Source organism: Canis lupus, chromosome 16 (assembly GCF_003254725.2).
Source record: "Canis lupus dingo isolate Sandy chromosome 16, ASM325472v2, whole genome shotgun sequence".
NCBI classification, from domain to species: domain Eukaryota; kingdom Metazoa; phylum Chordata; class Mammalia; order Carnivora; family Canidae; genus Canis; species Canis lupus.
The window spans coordinates 26,340,323-26,354,817 of NC_064258.1; the positions used below are offsets into that span (position 1 = coordinate 26,340,323).

At 38.8% G+C, this 14,495-nt stretch overlaps 1 protein-coding gene and 1 long non-coding RNA gene across 6 annotated transcripts in view; one reads left to right on the forward strand and one right to left on the reverse strand.

The window, feature by feature from the left end:
* IDO2 (indoleamine 2,3-dioxygenase 2) overlaps window positions 1-9,930 on the reverse strand; it is a 55,981-nt gene extending 46,051 nt beyond the window's left edge. For 2 of the 4 annotated variants that reach the window (XR_003132258.3, XR_003132251.3), the window contains exon 1: window positions 9,651-9,930. Coding sequence is in view for 2 of the 4 variants with exons in the window: in XM_025437314.3 (XP_025293099.3) it covers window positions 9,651-9,749 (99 nt within the window). In the remaining 2 variants the exon portion in view is untranslated. The remainder of the gene's footprint in view (window positions 1-9,650) is intronic. The other 2 variants (XM_025437314.3, XM_025437475.3) reach the window with 2 other exon arrangements.
* LOC125752634 (uncharacterized) overlaps window positions 3,817-14,495 on the forward strand; it is a 31,851-nt gene continuing 21,172 nt past the window's right edge. Inside the window, exons 1-2 of one of the 2 annotated variants that reach the window (XR_007402620.1) lie at window positions 3,817-5,775; window positions 12,041-12,076. This is a non-coding gene — a long non-coding RNA (uncharacterized LOC125752634). Of the gene's footprint in view, window positions 5,776-5,890; window positions 6,792-12,040; window positions 12,077-14,495 lie in introns of those variants that run through there. The other variant, XR_007402619.1, reaches the window with a different exon arrangement.

Genomic DNA, 14,495 nt, shown 5'->3' on the forward strand with positions numbered 1-14,495 from the left:
TAAAGAGCAGTTCTCCTTCTCTGGTCCCTCTCTCCACCTAGAACACAGTCATTCCCCATAATAAACACTAGACAAATAATACAAATTATAACTTTTAATTGGCACTAAAATAATTAGTCTATCTAGAATGCCCAAATCTTTTGTTTTGGTCTCCTATTGTTTTCTAAGCATCTACTTTAGTTCCTTTAAATGTAGAAAATAGTGAAAAAAATACTAAATTGAAAACAATGAATAAAATGCCAGTAAAAAGAAAATTAGAAAAGAAAGAGAATAGTAAATCCAGAGGTCATTAATTTGATGAGAGAGAGAGAGAGAGAAAGAGAGAGAGAGCAAATGGTTGTAGATAAGAAAGAAGTATGCAGAAGAGCTCTAAACAGGGACGCCAGAGTGGCTCAGTGCTGAGCGTCTGCCTTCAGCTCAGCTTGTGATCCTGGAATCCGGGATGGAGTCCCACATCAGGATCCCTGTGAGGAGCCTGCTTCTCCCCTGCCTATGTCTCTGCTTCTCTCTGTGTCTCTCACAAATAAATACAATCTTAAAAATAAAAAGAAAGTTCTAAACAACTGCCTTCAAAATTAGCTAGTGATAAGTTATTTTCAGGAACAAGATAGAGAATTTTTGTGCAAATGGTTTAGTTTGAATTAAAACATAAAGGGTGGAATAGACACACAGTTTTCCATTTCAGTTTTATTTATGAGAGGAAATTGAAACTAACCAAAATGTTTAACCCCATTTAAATTGCAGTGTTATATCATGCAAATGAGATTTGGTGAAACCATTAAAATTATGTTATTAAGGCATTAGTTTTAGGCAAAAGTTTATTTTATAGTATCAAGTTAAGCATGCAGAGCTCAGGTTTGGATATACAACAGGATAACAACTTTACAACTTTGCACGCGCGTGTGCACACACACACACACACAAGCAAATACCCAGATATACAGACTCTTAAGTAAATTACCTTCAAACAGCAAGGGTATTTTGTTTTTTTTTTGTTGTTGTTGTTGTTGTTTTTTCCAAAGGTATTATGATTCTGTGGAGCCAGGAGTAATGTTTCATACATTTTAAAATTTTTCTAATATTTATTTAATATGTTTTTATTGGGCAGCCCAGGTGGCTCAGCGGTTTAGCGCCTGCCTTTGGCCCAGGGCGCGATCCTGGAGACCCGGGATCAAATCCCACGTCGGGCTCCCAGTGCATGGAGCCTGCTTCTCCCTCTGCCTATGTCTCTGCCTCTCTCTCTCTCTCTCTCTCTGTGACTATCATAAATAATAAATAAAAATAAAAAAACACATAGTTTGATAAAAATTGGCATAATTATGGAATGAAATGGTATCAAATATTCTATTTCAAATTGGTTATGACTTAGAAATTCTGGGCTATATGATCCTAACTTATCCTGTTGTCAGTAAGACCCCAGGGCCTAGTCTGGCCTAGAATTGAGTTTTAGACTCAAACCAGAGTGTCAGAATATTAAGGGCTTTACAGATCAGTAATATCTAATCTTACTGAGTTCTTACTTTCATTCTTATAGCATACCCACGAAATGTTATCCTCATGTAGAAAAAAAACAGGGTCAGAGAGATTAAATACAACTTGTTAGTTTTAAAACTGATGAGTTTTAGCTAGAATTCAAACTCAAATCACTATGACTCTTAGAGAGTTTGCTTATGCCATTCATCAGAATTTGTTATGTCAACTATCTACTATTTCTTAACTAGAATTGTTTTATAAGAAGAAACATCATGGACCCCAGAGAATAATTTCCCAAGGATCCAAAGACTTCAGCTGGGAAAAATGATGAAAGAAACTAAAATCCAATTTTATGGAAACATCTTTCAATCGCAAATTATCATCACAACATTTGTTTTTATTTCTAGGCAGAGGAAAAAAACCACATGCAAGTACTCATGCACTTTCAAGAATATGTCTTTGTACCTTTTCCCTCATCCTACTGCAAAGGCCACAGTTTCAGAAATATGATTCTAGTGTGTCCTTTTAAATTCATGCAGGAGAAGAACCACTTCTTTCCCATGTAACCATGGTCACACAATTACTGCCCATATGATGGCTTTTCATATTCTAACTTTCCTCTGACTTTAAAGGTACAATTTTGCAGCCGAGGATGTGCCTTTTCTTCAGAATATATTGAGGTCATATTGATGAACATGAGCTAACATTATGCTGACAAAACTGGCCAATATTTAACGGTCCTTGTGTCTTGTTGACTGCTTAATATCTTGCACTCTGCTTTTCATTGTCTTCACCCTCCCATGCATGTGTGGTCAGGTCTTAGGACAATCATAGTTCTGGTTGCCCAGGCCCCTCTCTCCCTCTAATGCCTTATCTTTTCATCTCACTCCCCATGGTGGATTGGATGTATGCCTCCTCCAAAAAGAAAGAAAGAATGAAAGAACAAAAAAATGAAAGAGAGAGAGAGGAAGAAAAGAAAGAAGGAGGGAAGGAAGGAAGGAAGGAAGCAAGGATCCACTTGGAAACTGTGAAAGCAACCTTATTTGGAAAAAGGGTCTTTTTGCTGTAGTTTAGTTAATAATTGCAAGATGAGATCGTCTTGGATTAGGGTGGCTACAATGACAAGTGTCTTAGAAGACATAGACAGGAAGAAGAAGACACAGACACAAAGAAGGCCACATCAAGATGGACACAGAGAGTGGAGTTATTCTGTCATGAAAGTGATACGGCTGGAGCCACAGGCCAATAGGAAAGGCCAGTAGGGATTCTCCTATAAGAGCCGCTGGAGGGAAACTAGTCCTGCTGACACCCTGACTTGAGACTTCTGCTCTCTAGCACTCTGTGAGAAAAAAAATTTCTGTTGTTTTAAGAGACCAAAACTGTGGTAATTTTGTCACAGCAGTACTGGGAAACTAATAAATGCCCAAGCCTCATTTTGAATGAAAGGAAGATTTGTATTTTCTTATGGCCAATTTTCATTCTTTCTTAGCATCTATCAGCTGGTCTCCCCATGTTGTCTCATGTTTCTCTGCAACTGAGATATCCTGCATGAGAAAGCTCTGAGTGGCATCATTGTTTAAAATTCCAGTTTTTGGACTGTCTTGGCTATCTCTGCTTCTACTTCCTTATCTCCGTCCACAGCTTTCCCCTTTGTCTCTACTTACCTTTCTTGGTTCCTTAATTTTGGCACGTAAATCCAAACCTCATCCAACCTCCCTGCCCCCGAACACATTTTTCCTTATCGACCTACATTAACTATTATGAAATGTAATCTCTTTGTCTCTATCTCTACTATATTACCCTCACCACCTCAAATCTCCCTTCAACATGATCAGATATGCCCCAGAAACTAGGGGAAGTAGCAATAAATTTCTCAGGGAAATATCTGAATATTTCATACCTACAACTTATGTCTGGAAACTACAGCCTCCGATGCTATAAAAAAAGTACTGAGGCAATTATTTTTCTACTCCTCTTTCTAAGCACCTGGAGTCCACTGCTTCTACCAAGGGTTTTGAATTTCTACAGGAGAGTATATATGTATCTATTTTTCCTAAATAGTTATTTGGTCCCTGCAAAGAATAAAGTTCAACAAGCTATTGGGACTTCAAGATAAAAACCTCCTGCACAGTGGAGGACACAATGAACAAAACTAAAAGGCAGCCTACAGAATGGGAAGGACTCTGATGTTTATAGCAACATTATCAAAAATAACCAAACTATGGAAAGAACCCAAATGTCCATCAACTGATAAATAGATAAAGAAGATGTGGTATTATATATATATATATATATATATATATATATATATATATATATATAATGAAATATTACCCATCCATCAAAAAAATTAAATCTTGCCATTTGCAATGACATGTATGGAAACAATGTATTATGCTAAGTGAAGTAAGAAAGACAAATACCATATGATTTCACTCATATGTGGAGTTTAAGAAAGAAAACAGATGAACATGGGGAAGAGGGAAAAGAAAAAAAAAGAGAGAAGGAAACAAGCTATAAGAAACTCTTAATGATAGAGAACAATCTGAGGGTTGATGGAGGGAAGTGGGCAGGGGAATGGGCTAAATGTGTGATGGGTGTTAAAGAGGACATGTTATAATGAGCACCAGGTATCATATATAAGTGATGAATCACTGCATTCTACTCCAGAAACCAATAATGGGCTGTATGTTAATTATCTAAAATTTGAATTAAAAAATGAAAAAAAATTTCCAAAAAAAAAAAAAAAAGAATAAAGTTCCCAAAGTCCCTATAACTATTGGCACTAGTCCCCTTTTTCTGCTTCATGAAAAACTTAAAGTTTCCCTTTTCCTTTTTAAAAAAATCTTTATTTAAATTCAGTTTAGTTAACATATAGTGCATTATTAGTTTCAGGGGTAGAATTTAGTGATTCATCAGTTGCATGTAATATCCAGTGCTCATTCCATCAAGTACCCTCCTGAGGCCCATCACCCAGTTACCCCATCCCCCACCCACCTCCCTTTCAGCAATCCTCAGTTTGTTTATCTGTGGGTTTGTTTTTTGTGGGCTTATCTTTTTTGGTTTATGGTTTTTGGTTATTGGTGTTCTTTTGCTGGAGGACCAGTTAGGGGTTTATTGCCAAACGGTGAGAACTTCTGAGCCCTGGACAAATGTCATCTTTGAAAACACTGAGCCATCAGAAGCACTGCCAACCACACTGGAATTTTTGGCAGGAACAGTTCATAGGCAGTGAGGAACATGTACTTCTATTAGGAGATGCATAATGTCTGGTTGTGAGCAGCCATTGATGATTCTTTCCTCCATTCATTGTTTCACTGGGTTTGATAAGATGGGGATACATATTTTTTGGCACGTAAAATATGTTCAATATATATTGATCAAAATTAAACTAAGAAAAAACCAAATAAATGGTAAGTAATGCTACCGAAACAATCTCAGAAGTAAATGAAATATGACAAACCAAATGCAAGAATATTAAAACTATGTTCAGGTAAGATGATCATGTCAAGGAGTTCCCTCTGTCTATCCAAACCTACCAATTAACCCTTGTTCAAGTTCTGTCTTCTCCAGGAAGCTTTTCCTGTCACTTCTGGTGTGCAACAGGATCACTCTTGTCCTCCCAACCACCCTTAAACTTTCTCTTCTTCAGAACAGCTTTAGTCCCTTCTACTATTGCCTACAGGTCATCCTGTAGACGCTTCGGCATCATAGTGCTCTTCCTTCAGCTAAATATCCGTTCAGCAATAGAATCCTTTTGATAAAGAGCACCCTCCCCCCATTCCAGATGAGAGGCATTATGCTCCTGCCTCCTTTCCATTCCTGCTGGTGCGTTTATCTTCAGGCTGTCACTGCCTCTCCAATATCTGTCACCTGACAAACTTTGCCCTTGAAATATGCCCTCCCCATAACCCCCTTCAGAACCTGCTTAACAAGAACTGGTCAGATCACATTTTCCCCCTCCTCTGACACCTACAGCACAGCCCACATTCCAAAGACAATTGGAGTCAGGGACAACACCAGACTTACAACTGACCTCAGCTCAGAATTCCTTGTCTGCTCCCATTCTTTCCCCCTGAGGCTTCCTTCAGGCTGGACTCAGCAAAGCTTTTCTCTGATCAGGAGGTTTCCTCTAATGGTAATTATCTTGCATACTCTGTGATTTCCCTGACCATCCTGTCTGCCCCATTAGAGCAGCACCCCCAGTAGACCAGAATTGCCGGAGCAATACTTCACTTCTCTCACATGCCACCAGCATCCACCACAGTGCCAGCTGGCTCTCAAGAAGTACTTGGAGCAGGAGTGAGTAATGAAGGGGGGCTGTTGGTGGCCTTTTCTGTAGTAGCTATACCTTGCATTTGGTACATTCTGAGAGATGGTGATATTCTAATCTTATAATTTCTTCTTCATTTATAAGTCATTTCTGGATGATGCCTGGGAACTAATTCTTTAGTTTGGAACTGTTTAAAAGAGAAAGAAAGAAGAAGAAAGAAGAAAGAAAGAAAAGAAAGAAAGAAAGAAAGAAAGAAAGAAAGAAAGAAAGAAAGAAAGAAAGAAAGAAAGAAAGAAAGAAAGAAAGAAAGAAAGAAAGAAAGAAAGAAAGAAAGAGGAAGGAATTAAGCATCTTTCCTGCCCATGTAGATCAAAGTAAATAGTTTATGAGTTTATGCTCATAAAAGGATCCTTTGTTTTTGTATTTAAATTACTTCCAAGCTCTACTCAAGCCACAACACCTTTATTACTATAGCCAGTCTCTCAAGTGTAGACCCTCACCTCTCACCTGGACCTGCACCGTCCTTGATGCATTCTGTGCCTTTCAAGTACTGAGTCATTTAGGTTAGAGATTCCAAATTAACTGTTGGGTTGGGGCTCTGACATCAGTATTTTTTAAAGCTCCTCGAGTGATTTTGGTGTTCAGTCGAGGAACTGGTGCTCTCACCCACCCTGCACTTTGTGGAGGCCGAGAAAATTAAGGCCATTCCACTTTAAGATCTGCCTTAGCACTGGTACAGCCATCCCAGGCCCCGTGAATAAGGGCTGAAATTTACATTACTTCAGTTACAGGAAAAAAACAGTTTACAGTTTAACGTTCTAGAAAGCCCCATATTAGAATAAGAACAGAGCTCAATGCCCTTGAAAGCCCCATATCAGAATGTAAACAGAACTTGAGAAATTCCTCCACCCCATCTGGAGGTCCCCTAGACCAGCCCTTAAAACTAAGCTGAAACCCACCACGGGTCCAAGTCCCCGCTCTGCTGCTGTGTCGCGTATACTTGGACCCAAGCTCAAGCTTGTAAATAAACCCTCGTGTGTTTGTATCAGTGTGGGCTCCTTGGTGGTTTCTCAGATTCACAATCTTGGGCACAACACACTTAACATTCTACTAGAAAAAAATTCAAATGCCAGTTTCATTATGTCATTTGCCAGATTTGTGAAATCCAAATTCTTGAGCCTAAAATTGGAGATCTCTGTTCCATACTTATCTAATCTACAGCTATAATCTGCCCTGAGCCCCTCCTTTCCTGCCAAGCTGATTTCCTTGTATTCTTTAAGTCTGAAGAAAAATTACTCCCCGCCCCCGCACATCCACCCAAACACACATACACATGCACAGGACACATGATCTGGGAAAGAATTTTTGTGGCATGTTTATGGACAGGAGTCTGCAGGTATACATTTTTCACACTGAAACGCTATCCCCTGGAAATGTTTGAGAGTGGATAGAAACCGTGGGGTACAGTATTTAAAAACAAATAAGCCCCCTCCCCTAAAGTCCTAATATTTGCTTGTTCATTAGCTTGACTGTTTTATTCAGACAAACTTCAAAGTAAATATTCATAGTAAGCATCTAAGCTCGCTGAAAGAGTAACTTTGGGCCAGTTGACATGATGGAACAGCTCTCTGATCATTTGCCTTTAAACTAAAAGGAAAGCAAAACCTATTTGTACCCTTAGCAAAGTCAGTGACAGATATTTCCTAATTCGTGATCAGTTTCAACACCACTGCTGCCTGGTACCTCTGGTGACCAAATCCCTCCTAAGGCATGGAGCAACCTGGGGGCAGATTCTGATGAAAACTTCTTCTTTCATTTTGTGCTAGAAATAGGGAAGTTTAAAATTTTCACAGAAATCAAAGGAAACTAAAAGTGAAACACAGAATTACATTTCCAGAAATCTGACGTATGACTACTATAATAAAGTAGGCCCGGTTTGCCAGGGAATTTTTTACATGAACTTAGGAATGGAAATTTCTTGTCAGGGGGTATCCATTAGCCAAATCACAAGACAGACATGATCTGGCTCAGGACATTATGAGCACTTGATACCTGTTATTGTTTCTCATCTAGTTTTCTTATTTATCAACGAGGAAACAGAGGAAAAGTCGATGATCATGGTGCTATAAAGTTACATACTTTATAATATTATTTTTCCTCTGCTTAGTGTACATATTTAATCTCAATAAGTGTTAGCCTATTGGTCTTTTCTTGCCTGTGAACCAGGGATGATAGGAATATTCCCAAATCAAGTTTTCCACACAGAATGGAGTTTTTAATGAACATTGGACTGAGGGTCAGGAGAACTGTTTCTAGTCTTGCACTAAATTTATTAAAGGGCTTCATTCCACAACAATCCAGTGGGAGTGGCACTAGATCTGCATCCACTCTGTGTGAAAACTGAGGGTCAGTGCTTGTGATTCACACAGGGTTACAAGAGTTAGTAAGTGCAAGTCAGGATGACTGACATGACACATTCTGATTTACCCAGGACTTTCCTGCTTTAACCCTGAAAGACCCATAACTTGGGAACTCTGTAAGTCCTTGCAAATGCAAATTCTTGGTCACCCTACCAGCAGTAAGAGAATACATTCTGTACTCAGGGCTACAACCCTACTCTCCGTAACACCCTGAAATCATTACTTCTAACGTTCAAGTTACTTGCAGATCTGTGGCTTGTTCCCTCAACTAACAGCTTAACAGACAGCTTTTGGGACCAATGAATAGATGATGTCTTCATCTGTATTCCCCAAACAACAATTGAAAGTAAATAAGCATTACAGTGGGTATTCAATAAAAGCTCATTGAATTCTAGACCATTCTTTAATCATATTTAAATGACAAATTAGGCTTATTGTGGGGGGAGCAATTGGATCTATTAAGCTATTGCAGTAACTACAATATTGGACCTCTAGATTCTCAACCAAATAGTTTTGGCCATTATCTATGTGATGTAGTAGAAAAAAAGATGTTGAGAGTCCTGAGTACTAGTTCTACTTTTGACACTCATATGGCTTTGGCAAGTTACTTCTCTGGGCTTCAGCTAGCCTAAATTCAAAAGCAGGAAGTTGGGATCAGATGGTTTCTTTCTTTTCTTTCTTTCTTTCTTTCTTTCTTTCTTTCTTTCTTTCTTTCTTTCTTTCTTTCTCTTTTTTAAAGATTTATATTTATTTACTCATGAGAGACACAGACAAATATATAGCGAGAGGCAGAGACACAAGCAGAGGGAAAAGTAAGCTCCATGCAGGGAGCCCAACATGGGACTCAATCCTGGGACTTGAGGATCACACCCTGGACTGAAGGGAGCGCTAAACCACTGAGCCACCTGGGCTGCCCTGGATCAGATGGTTTCTAAAGCCTCTTACAGTCTTAACATCTTGGCTTTGGACCACATTCAGAGAGTAAACAGTGTTGGTAAAAGTTAAGTGATGAAACAATTGTATTACAGGTTGTACCTTTAGGAGAGTTAAGAAATAGGTATCGTTAGTTCTCAAGGGTTACTTCCTCTTCTCAGCAATGTCTGTGAATATTTGATTCTTCCCACCAAGGCCCAAAGTACTGATGGCCTCCTATGAGCTTTTTGCTCTACTACTAGTAAGCCCCGATAAACTGATTTACTCCCTTAATTGATCTCTAAGTTCTGTCTTTTCCTTGGTAACTACAGATTTGCTCATATGTTTACTGGACTAATTGACAATCTATTAAAAACATTCTGTGTTAAAACATTCTGTTTGAGTGCTATGGCTGTCACTTTCCTTTTGTTCATAATTACACTTTGAGTTATTTGTAGCATCTTTCCCAGGTATTTATATTACCTGTCCCCTGACAACCACATAAATTAAGCAAAGGAACCAACAATAGGTTGAGAAACCTATTGTGTCCTGATCCAAGGCTCTATACTTACCAGAGGATTTGGAAGAAGAAAGCCATAATCTTCAGAAATGTGAAATCTTCTTAGAGATAGTAATGGTGTTGTCTTCAAATTCTGACTTGGAGGCTCCATAATTTTGTTTGAAGTATCTACACTAAAGTCTGAGTTCCTGAGTGTCCACTACTTCAATATTTTATCAAAGACCCAGGGTAAGGGAGCTTCAGAATAGTATTTTCCCACTGGAGTTAATTCTGTAGTTTCTCAGCAACAGAGGAGAACCTTGATCTGAGGTTGAATTCCAGACTGCCACAAACTTTATCTGACACAAGGCTGAGTAAACACTTACAGACTGCTAATTACAAAACAGGGAAACACGGGCAGCCCGGGTAGCTCAGCGGTTTAGCGCTGCCTTCCACCCAGGGTGTGATCCTGGAGACCCAGGATCGAGTCTCCCATCGGGCTCCCTGCGTGGAGCCTACTTCTCCCTCTGCCTATGTCTCTGCCTCTCTCTCTGTGTTTCTCATGAATGAATAAATAAAAAATCTTAAAAAAAAAACACAGGGAAACAAAATCACAATAGAAAAAACAACGAACAAAAACCTCCCTTTTTTTTCACACACATGTACTTTGAGAAGATTGTCTTTAAATCCAGAGACAAAAATAAACAAACAAACAAACAAACAAACAAACAAACAAATAAATCCAGAGACAAATTTGTTCTCTTTTGGAAAAGGGGAAATGAACTAGAACTATGGTCATGGCTTATCCCAAATATCCTGACAATAACCTGGTCCACAATGACTTTCGACACATTAGGTCTTTATCCCTACTATTAACACTGGAAGTTAGTTATATTTAGACAGATATTTAAGTGGTTGGTGGTGACTGGAGAAGAGAGGAAGACTCTAAATGCATGTCAGAATCTCAAGGGTTCTGAACAATGACATACTCTAACACACTGAACAACATACTGTACAATACAATTGCTTTGATTTCTTTAAGAAATAATATTTAATATTTTTTTTGAAATCTTTAATCACAATAAGGAGGAGATATATATTCTTAAGTTTAACAAATGAGGTAGTCGATATTAACAAACTTAAGAGCCGGAGCACATTATTTGATTTAACCCTCTACCTATATCCACCATCTTTTGAGAACCTACCACTAAGATAGGTGATTTTACCTATGAAGTAGCTACTAATTTTACCAGTTTTACAGACTAGTAAACTGAGGCACACACACGTAAATAACCCTGTCTATGGTCACTACACTAATTATTGGCAGGTGAGGACTGGAGCTGAAATAACTTGACTTCCAAGCCATTGCTGTGTTTACGAGATCAAGCTGCCAGACTATCTGTCAAAAATGCTCTCACAGTTTGAATTCACTTAACTAAGAGCCCACTTATGAGTTCCAAGTCATAGATCTGCACTATGGAAATTCTGAAGACTCTGCCTTTTGCCAAATGGACCCTGAACATAGGAAAGAAAGTTGTAAACAAATTATTTGATATATATTTTTAAAGGTTTTATTTATTTGAGAGAGAGTGAGAGCATGTGCATGAGTTGGGGGAGGAGCAGAGGGAAAGGGAGAGGAATAAGCCTACTCCCTACCAAGTGGGGAGCCCTACCTGGGGCTTGACCCCAAGACCTGGAGATTATGAACTGAGCTGAAGTTAGACACTTAACCATCCACTCCCGTAAAACAAATTTATTTGGAAGCTAATTTATCTAAACACATAGTTTCCTTCCTCTCTTTCTCTAGGATAAATAGAAAGCTAAAGCTTGCCTAGGTGGTTCAGGGTTGAGAATGAGACTCTTGGTTTCAGTTCAAGTCATGAACTCAGGATGGTGGGATCTAGTCCCAAGTTGGCTCCAGTTTGGAGTCTGCTTGAGATTCTTTCCCCCTCCCTCTTATCCCCTCTCTGCTCTCCTTTGTACTCTTTCTTTCTCTATCAAATAAATAAATAAATCTTTTTTTTTAAAGATTTTATTTATTTATTCTTGAGAGGCAGAGAGAGAGGCAGAAACACAGGCAGAGGGAGAAGCAGGCTCCATGCAGGGAGCCTGATGTGGGACTCGATCCCGGGTCTCGAGGATCACACCCTGGGCCAAAGGCAGGCGCTAAATTGCTGGGCCACCTGGGAGTCACTAAATAAATAAATCATAAAAAAAAATGCTAACAGCAGGAAATTCTCTAATCATTTATTGAACAGTTCCCATGGAAGGTTCAACTTTAAAAGTTGTATGTCAAAAGTAGCCTAATTTATGGTTCACCAAACACCTGAGAGCCATTTTCAATTATCTACTTTCCCTCAACCGAATACCCAGCCAGTCTTGAAATCTTATTCTAAGTGTTATAAATGCAACTTCTCAAACTTTATATGTTAATAATCATCTTGTTCTCTCTGTCAATTTCAGATGAAAAGAAGGCCCAGTTATTTTTGTTGATGCTCGGTATGTTATTTTGCATCCATTCCCTCTACCCCCTCTCCAGAATTAATTGTAACCTCATAAAAGCATAGAATCATAAAATATCAGAATTGAAAGGAATATTATAGAATAGATTATCTAGTTCAGCACTTTCACTAAGTATATGAAAAGCCTGAAATTATGGGAATGAAATGACTTACAAATGTCATCCTGGGAGTGCACATAAGAATTGAACAAAGAGTTCTGACTTGCCCCTCACAGTCCAGAATTTCTATTTACCCAGCCAGGCCTACCTGAGTGCGAATTTCTATCACTTATCTGCTGTGAGACTTTTTAACAGGTAGCTTAAAGTTCTGAGCTTCTGTTTCCACATCTGCAGGTAATAGCAATATTTATCCCAGAGACATTTCAGGATAAATCTAGGAGAAACCACTAAGTGAAGCACTTATCAGAAAACAGTAGATGCTATTTTTTATCATGATCCTTTTGCCTCCTTCTGGACATCCTTTTTTAATGTGTTTCTCTGGTTTTCTTTCCTATCATTCTGATTATATCTTTTTCTATTTCAATCATTGACTCCTTTTTAAAAAATTTTGGCCCCGAACATACACATATTTGTAGTGTTATTACAACTATTCTCTACTTCAATATGCTTATGTATTTTTATCTCATCTTAGCCATCAATTCTATATACCAGGTTCCCAAATCTGCATATTCAGTCTTGAACTTGCTGGCTCCCAAGGTTTAAATCTTATGGTACTTGTGGGTTAGTGAACATCTCAGGTCTTACCATAAAATCTTTCAAGAGCTCCTCACTGTGGGGGCACTTGTGGGTTCCAGCTGGTTAAACATTCAACTTGGTTTCAGCTCAGGTTTTGATCTGAGGGCCAGGGTCATGAGATGGAGAACTGCATAAGGCTCTGCACTTAAGATTCTCTCTCCTTCTCTCTGCCCCTCCCCATTGTGTTCTTTCTCAAATACATAAACAGATAAATAAATCTTATAAAAAAGAGCTCCTCACTATAAATTAAATAAAGTTCAAGTTTTCTTGATCAGGCATTTGATAATGTCCATTGCCTCACTCTTCATCGCTTTTCTAGCTGTGCAAAATTCTGCAATCACCTTGAACTTCTATCATGTCACATTCATGTGCTTCCTGGTTTGACAGTTACTAACATATTTATTTCATTTTTTCTGTTAGATTTTAAGCTTCTTGAAGAATTCATACCCAATTTTGCATCTTCCTTCAGCAGCATGTGTCCAGTGTCTGGTACTCAAGGAGTATTTGTTAAATGAGTGGTCTCTCAGAGTCTCACGGTGGATTCCATACTTTTAGAACCAGGGTCTTGATGCTAGGTAGAAATTCATACTGGCCCCAACCCAGAGACTTACTCTGCCCAAAGGAACATAGTGGCTACACACTCCATGAAGCCCTGCCTGACATCTTATTTACTAAGAGGAAGTAGCTGAAATATAATTGTGCACAGGAACTTCCTCTCCTAACTGAAAGGTTTGGATTTTTGGAGTTCTGGGTTCTATAATTAGCTTTACCACAAATTAAAATAGTATTAGTGTGCAACAAGGGTTCTGTTTGTCTTTGTGTATTACAACTTTTTGGAAATGAAGCAAGGGGTATCCAGAAAAGGAAAACATTCCTGATTGAAATTTTTAAGAGATCATTTATATTTTATTTTATGTTTTTAAAGATTTTGCCTATTTATTTATTTGAATGAGAGAGAGAGATAGAGCAAAAGCAGGGGAAGGATCAGAGGGCAAGGGAGAGACTCCTTGCTGAATATGAGCCTGATGCAGGGCTCAATCCATCTCACAACCCTGAGATCATGACCAGAGTTGGAGGTTTAACCAACTAAGCCACCTAGGTGCCCCAAGATATCATTTACATGTTTAATGGTGGCAATTTCAGATATAGTCTCAGTTTCAAACTGTTAAGGTTTAGAATCTGAATTGTCACAATCAACGCAAAAAGTGCTGGTACACGGGGACTATTCCTGTACAACTCATTAATCCCTTCTTTGTTTGTAAATTCAGTGGGACTTTTCATTCCTTTCTGATGAACCATGCAGGAATCTGGAATTTTGCCAAAGCCTCCGCTGCACCTTCTTTCTTCTTCTCCTTCATCTCCTCCCCCTCCTCCTCCTCAGGTACCTCCTCCTTCTCAGTACCTCCTTCCCCTCCTCCTCCTCAGGTACCTCCTCCTTCTCAGTACCTCCTTCCCCTCCTCCTCCTCAGGTACCTCCTCCTTCTCAGTACCTCCTCCTTCTTCTTCTCCACTCTCTCCCTCTCTTTCTTCCTTCCTTTTTTTTTTAACTTTTTTTTTTAACTTTTTTTTTTTTAACTCTCTTCTCTTCTTGGCATTTGCTATGACATCCATTCCTTCTGGTTTGATTGTACTTAAAAATAATAAGAAAAAATGGTAGTTAAT